This window comes from Lactuca virosa, chromosome 9, assembly GCF_052849685.1.
Source record: "Lactuca virosa cultivar CGN04683 chromosome 9, Lactuca_virosa_CGN04683_v6, whole genome shotgun sequence".
NCBI lineage: Eukaryota > Viridiplantae > Streptophyta > Magnoliopsida > Asterales > Asteraceae > Lactuca > Lactuca virosa.
Window position 1 is genome coordinate 85,798,240 of NC_136434.1, and position 7,297 is coordinate 85,805,536.

A 7,297-nucleotide genomic window follows, 5' to 3' on the forward strand; every position below is an offset into this window, starting at 1 on the left:
TTCCCAAAACTATGCAAATAACGGTTTTTTGTACCAAGAAATGTACAAAATACTTTTCTTTTCGAAGTACATTTGTCGTTCTTTTTCCTCCCGTAACGTTTCTACATGCTTAATTACTTCCACGTTGACTGATTATATGGTGCAACAAAACAATGGCGCATCAAAAGTCAAGTTTGTGTGTATTATGCTCCCAACATGTGTTCTGGTGATCTTATTTAGGTACGTTGAGTTGGGGTTTCCTCTTCTTTTTCCTACCATGACATTTTTGTTAGTCAATCAAATTCACATGTTTGTGATGGTTTTATTTGGTTTTTGAATCTACTATGGTTTTGGCGAGGTCAGAAAAGTTGTTGCTACATTCTCCTCTACCATCTGTCAGTTGTATCTCACTTGAAATCCTCTTGAACTTCATCTCTTCAATCATGTTTTTTTGTTGAAGGATCTAGCTAGGTATAAAATTTCATATCTCCACATATTTATTTTTGATTAATCGATGTCTATTCTTATGTTGTAAAAAGGATTTCCTTTATTTTCTTTGAGTGCAACAAATAGTGATATCAATTCAATTTACACAAAAAATCTCTACACTTTCCTTGATCATTAATCTTCAAGTCCCTCTAAACATACTTGAGTTCATCGATATATGATATGGGTCTGATTGGTGGTGGCAAGTCAACTATCTTGGATTGAACTATGATTATGTTGAAAATTCAAATTTGTGGTGCTTCAAAATGTAACCATCTTTGATAAAAATGGTTGATTCAACATTATTTTTGATGTTTGTTACTGTTAATATATATGATTAAACTTGTAATATTTGTATTTTTCTTGACTTTTCCATTCTTTGCAGGAATTACTACACCTTGCTAAAGCCATTTGGTGTTAAAAGCATAGGAGTATCCATATCTAGCAAAGTCTGGTACATTCCCAAGAAATAAAAGCTTGTATTTAAGGAGAAAATTTTAATTACGTGTTAAATGACTTGGTGTCCATATTTGTAGCTTGCATAGTAATGTAACCCAAAGAAATAAAAGTGGGTTGTTATTTATTATTGTATGACTCTTTTAGTTTCGTACACCAATTGTTTTTTTTCACCATATAGATTTATTTTTTGCATTTATTTCACATTGGACACTCTATAGTTTCACCAATACAATTTGTTTGTACATCGGTTTGTGGTTCTAGCAATATTTCTTCCTAATCATGTGGGTTTTGTGTTGTATAGTTTATGTCCTAGATTCAGGCCAATTGTTTGATAATTGTTTAGTTTGAAAAATGTTATAAGTTTGATGCTTAACCATGTATAAAAGTATTATAGTTTAGACATACTATTGTATTTAATTAATATTCAACTGTTTTTTTAGGTGGGATTGTGTTATTTTTTTGTTTTTGGCATAATGCTCACCTTAATATTTTTTTTTATATAATCATAGTAAATAGATATTTTGTAGTTTTATTTAGAAAATATAAAAAATTGTATGATACATTACATACTATTACTTGGAAAAAAGGAGGGACTATATAAAAAGAAATGGTTTACTAAATAAATAATTGAACCGATTTAATAAGATAACCAATAATAAAAACAAAATTTTCTTTTTTAATAGTAACTTATTATGAGGTGACTTTTTTCAATTGATATTATTATTATTATTATTATTTTTATTATTATCCTTATTAATTTGTCTATTTTGTTATACATGTCAAATATACATAATCGATATTGATGTGTATATATAGAATCAATATGATCGAAAATTTAATCTTAGATTTTTATTTTTATGAAATGGTTTATTTATTATGTTGCTCTTCGTAGAGGTGATACAGCTCCAGGAAGTAGAGTTGCATATCGAATGACAGTTGGAGGCTCTAATCAGACTTTCAGAGGCAATTGCCACTTGGGTCGGAGCATCGATTTATTTTAATCCACTTGGGTCGGAGCATCGGGTCAAGCGGCCCCGCCCGCGAGATGTGGCGGAAACCCTAACACTCTCTGCTTATTCTCCCGCCTAAAAGTGCATACACACATTCATTCATATCCTTCCCAATCAACGATTCACTTCCACAGTTGAGCAAAAAAAGAAAAAAAACTTGAGGAAGGCAGTAGCTAGCCAACAAGATGGATTCATATTTCACCGACGAGAAAGCAGCGAAGGTCGAGAATATCTTCTTGGAGTTTCTTAAGAGGTATCGCATCAGGGTTTTTTTGTATAGATCCAAAACAAATTGATGAAATTCATGTTATTTGACAAGTTTTGGTCTTTGCTTTCTAATTTAATTTTATTATCGTTACAGTTTTAGGTTAGATGCGAATTCGAGGGAACCTTTGTATGAATCGGAAATCGAAGCAATGAGACCAAACGAGTCCAACACAATGTTCATCGATTTCTCTCATGTTATGCGGTTCAACGATGTTCTGCAGAAAGCCATTTCTGATGAATATTTGAGGTAAACTTTCCTTTCCTGTTTCATTTTTGGCTAGACTTTTGTGTTTGAAATTGTTGAATTGTATGATACACCTTTTAGGTTTGAGTCGTACCTGAAGAACGCATGTAAGAGGTTCGTAATGGGTCAGAAACCCACCTTCATAACCGACGACAACCCAAATAAGGATATCAATATTGCATTTTATAATTTACCTGTGATAAAAAGGTACATTTTCTTCTACTATTATCAATTTACTAGTATTTGTTTGAAGATTTGAATTTTGTATGTATGTTTGTGTACAGATTGAGGGAACTGAGCACATCTGAGATAGGCAGACTAGTATCAGTTACAGGAGTGGTGACTCGCACTAGTGAGGTTAGACCAGAACTCCTTCAGGGAACTTTCAAGTGCTTGGATTGTGGAACCATCATCAAAAACGTTGAGCAACAGTATAAATACACTGAGCCCATGATATGCATTAATGCAATGTGCTCAAAGAAAGGAAAATGGGCACTTCTCCGACAAGAAAGTAAATTTGCAGATTGGCAGAGAGTCAGGATGCAGGAAACATCAAAAGAAATACCTGCAGGATCCCTTCCTAGATCATTAGATGTCATTCTTCGCCATGACATTGTTGAACAGGCTAGGGCTGGTGACACGTATGTAAATTCACTCACACACCTTTTTTGTTTCTTTACAAAGATGTAGAACTAGAACATAACTCTTTTAACTTTTATACTTCACTTCACTTTGCAGGGTGATCTTTACTGGCACTGTGGTTGTGATACCTGACATTTTCGCATTGGCAGCTCCTGGAGAAAGAGCTGAAGTTCGTAGAGATGGTGGTAGTAAACGCGATACCACTGGCACTGTTCAAGAAGGTGTTAAAGGCCTGAGGGCTTTGGGCGTTAGAGACCTTTCTTATCGCCTTGCCTTTATTGCCAATTCAGTGCAGGTTTTTCATTTTTGATCATATTGCGATCAATTGTTTTTGTGGGGATAGTCTATAACATTGATTCTTTGTTCAGATTTGTGATGGGAGAAGAGATGCTGACATACGAAATAGGAAGAGGGATGCTGAGGATGAAGACAATCTACAATTCACGGTTAGGTTATTGACCCATCATATATAATTAATTCTCTAAAGTTATATATAATTTAAGTTTTTAATTTTTTTTATTGTTATTGTAGGCGGAGGAGGTAGCTGAGGTTAAAGAAATGAGAAATACCCCTGATTTTTTCAACAAACTTGTTGATAGTATGGCACCTACTGTTTTTGGACATCAAGACATCAAGCGAGCAATTCTGCTTATGCTTTTGGGTGGAGTTCATAAGTTCACCCATGAAGGGATCAATCTCAGGGGGGACATCAATGTTTGTATTGTTGGAGATCCTAGTTGTGCTAAATCTCAGTTTCTCAAGTAAGCATCTCTATCTATTTATATTTAAATCCTCTTTTATACAATGTTTCACAAATTTTTTTTTTTTGTAGATACACAACAACCTTAGTTTCAAGATCTGTTTACACATCCGGGAAATCTTCATCTGCTGCTGGATTGACAGCCACTGTTGCAAAAGAACCAGAGACCGGAGAGTTTTGTATTGAGGTATGTAAAAATATGTAAATTAAATACTGAAACATTCCAATTTTTTCAAATTCCAAACACCACTTTAATTCTTGTTTATGTGTTGTGTTATCTATCAGGCTGGTGCACTGATGCTTGCTGACAATGGTGTCTGTTGCATTGACGAATTTGACAAAATGGATATAAGAGATCAGGTAAGGTACTCATACTCATCACGAATGTATGTTATTTTCTTTTTTTTGCTATTATGCAATAATAATACCTCCTAATCCATCTGATTCTGATATCAAAAAGGTTGCAATACATGAAGCTATGGAACAACAAACAATTAGTATCACAAAAGCAGGAATACAAGCAACATTGAACGCAAGAACATCAATTTTGGCTGCTGCCAATCCCACAGGAGGCCGCTATGATAAATCTAAACCCTTGAAGGTCAGAAATTTACTAATCCAATTAATTATAATGGTAGAATCTATCTGTAATTTGAATTAAGATTTAAGAATGTTGCAGTATAATGTTGCGCTTCCTCCAGCCATTCTTTCAAGATTTGACCTGGTGTATGTGATGATTGATGATCCTGATGACACAACAGATTTCCATATCGCCTCTCACATTGTCAGAGTTCATCAAAAGCGTGAAAATGCTGTTGCTCCTGCCTTCACCACTGCACAGCTCAAGCGTTACATTCAAGTTGCCAAGTCTAAAAAGCCAAAGGTCCGTGTCTTTTTTTTTTTTTTTTTTTTTTTTTTTTTTTTTTTTTGTTTGTTTGTTTACTAATAAAATGTTGTGAATTTTATTAATGCAGCTAAGTGTAGAAGCAAGAAAAGTTTTGGTTGATTCTTATGTTGCTCTTCGTAGAGGTGATACAGCTCCAGGAAGTAGAGTTGCATATCGCATGACAGTTAGACAGTTGGAGGCTCTAATCAGACTTTCAGAGGCAATTGCCAGGTGTCACCTCGATGATGAGGTAAACAATTTTTTTTACATATCTTGGTCTTTGCATAACAAATAAATACCACAAGTAGCAAACAAACACCTTTTTAAGTGTTACTAAAGATTGCATCTTTTTAATGATGAGGGGCATTCTCGTCTTTTCTTGTTTCATCTTTTTAAGTGTTACTAAAAGTTGCAATTTTTATTGTGACTTGTGTGCTAAGTTTGCTCCAAATTGTGTGTGTATTCTGTTTCAGGTTCACCCTCGCCATGTTAAGTTAGCAACAAGACTTCTAAAAACTTCAGTAATCAGGCATGTTTTATTTATGAGTAATTATTTTTCCCTATTTAAATAATAGTCTTTTTAGGTTAAGACAGGGACCAAGCGCGTAACAAAAACAAGAGTTAAAAAAATATAAGTTAGGGACCGAAGGTGCAAATTACCCCAAACCATAGGGACCATTTGTGTTTATTTATTGATTGTATCACTAATTACTATGTATTGGAGGAACCTGCAGTGTGGAGTCAACTGAGATTGATTTGACCGAGTTCCAAGAAGATGGAGATGGTGATGTTGAACCACAGACAGCAGATGCCAATAACGAGCAACCAGGTTGCTATTTATTTTGCTCTGGAGAAGATGGATAGAAACTAGAAATGTTATTTGGATCTTGGATAGAAATTAACAACTGTAATTGAAATTTTCTTTATTTATTTAATTTGTGTTTGTGTTTGTGCAGAAAATGGACAAGGGCAGGAACAGGAAGGGAAGAAACTTGTGATAACAGATGAATACTTTCAGAGAGTGACTCAAGCCCTTGTCATGCGTCTTAGACAACATGAGGAAACTGTTATGCAAGATGGTATCTTTTCTTTTTGCATCATATTAACATAACAGTAACACACCTTCATTCTGTTATACAATTCTACTTTCTTCTTTCACCTCCATGTAATTTTCAAAACTACAATATGAAAACCTCTTAAATATACACATGTTGGTTGATTTCTTGATTTCAGGGAGTGGGTTAGCTGGAATGAGGCAAAGGGATCTGATACAGTGGTATGTGGGTCAACAGAATGAGAAGAACAACTACAGCTCCATGGAAGAGGCAAAGGCTGAAGTCACCAAGATTAAAGCTATCATAGAGGTAATCAAATCCTTTCTAAAACTACAGTGTTGTAGTTAGTTCATCATAAAAAAAATCTGAAAAGAATGTTTGTTTGGGTATATATTGATGCAGAGTTTGGTGAGAAGGGAGGGGCATCTGATAGTGGTAGATGACGAGGCACAAGGGGATGATGGAGTACGTTCTTCTCGAAACAACAGGATTCTTGCTGTGGCACCTAACTATGTTATTCATTAAAATGCATTTAACATGCTTTGCTTTCAAATGTTGTTCAATTGATTAAAAGTCTTGATTTCTATGGATATATCCTCCAAATGGTTGTTTTAGTACAAAGTTTTAATTTATTTTCTTTGGCCACAATATATATATATATATATATATATATATATATATATATCCTTCACCACTAATTTATCATCATTCACTATAATAAATAACTATTAGTGTAAACAATTAATATACCGATTTGGATAGTTTCTTGATTCTTATATGAAAGGTATCATAAATAAATTCTTATTATTCATCATGTATCTCAAGCAGCTTCAGTTGCTTATAAAGTATGAGAATGATAACAATAGAAAATTAGCTTCAGTTGCTTATAAAGTATGAGAATGATAACAATAGAAAATTAGCAGAGGGACTTAAATTGCCAAAAACTATAAATTGAAAGTCAAACAAACCAACCGAGGACTCAAAATGGAAATAAGAAAAAGTAGGAATGAAAACGTAAAAGAGGTGCTGATATAATTTTTTTCTAACAACCTTAAATAAGAAAAAAATAAAAAATAAAAACCTGTTATTATTGTCCGTAATATCAACTTTATTAAAACTTAATAAATTTAATGACCTTTAAAACCTACAAAAAGTTAAGCCATCAAATAAAAATAATTTCAAAACTTTAATTACCTTTAAAACGTGCAAAATAGATTGGGCTTCTGCTTCATATACTTCTCTACTTTCATAAATAGTTGATGAGAAAATTATTATTTTAAAAGCGTAAGTTATTTTTTATATATTATAAACACTCTTATTTGATTTCATATACATTGACCATTTTTTAGTTACCTAAATTTGCAGTGAATAGAACATCTTTTACATCGATTTATTTTAATATCGACTTGGGTCGGAATTCGGAGCATCGGGTCATGGCGGCCCAGCCCGCGAGATGTGGCGGGAAACCCTAACATGCACTCCTTATTTTCCCCCCAAAAAGTGCATACA

General features: G+C 33.6%; 1 protein-coding gene across 1 annotated transcript; it reads left to right on the forward strand.

The window, feature by feature from the left end:
* The first annotated feature begins 1,885 nt into the window (after nucleotides 1-1,885).
* On the forward strand, nucleotides 1,886-6,420 carry LOC145137788 (DNA replication licensing factor MCM6-like). The gene is made up of 17 exons (XM_079071926.1): nucleotides 1,886-2,187; nucleotides 2,296-2,448; nucleotides 2,527-2,652; nucleotides 2,730-3,086; nucleotides 3,184-3,382; nucleotides 3,456-3,533; nucleotides 3,619-3,848; nucleotides 3,920-4,034; nucleotides 4,133-4,207; nucleotides 4,308-4,448; nucleotides 4,527-4,730; nucleotides 4,822-4,983; nucleotides 5,207-5,262; nucleotides 5,468-5,562; nucleotides 5,690-5,812; nucleotides 5,967-6,097; nucleotides 6,191-6,420. The coding sequence occupies exons 1-17, from the start codon at nucleotides 2,120-2,122 to the stop codon at nucleotides 6,311-6,313; spliced, it is 2,436 nt and encodes an 811-aa protein (XP_078928052.1). The 5' UTR covers nucleotides 1,886-2,119; the 3' UTR covers nucleotides 6,314-6,420.
* Nucleotides 6,421-7,297: the final 877 nt, after the last annotated feature.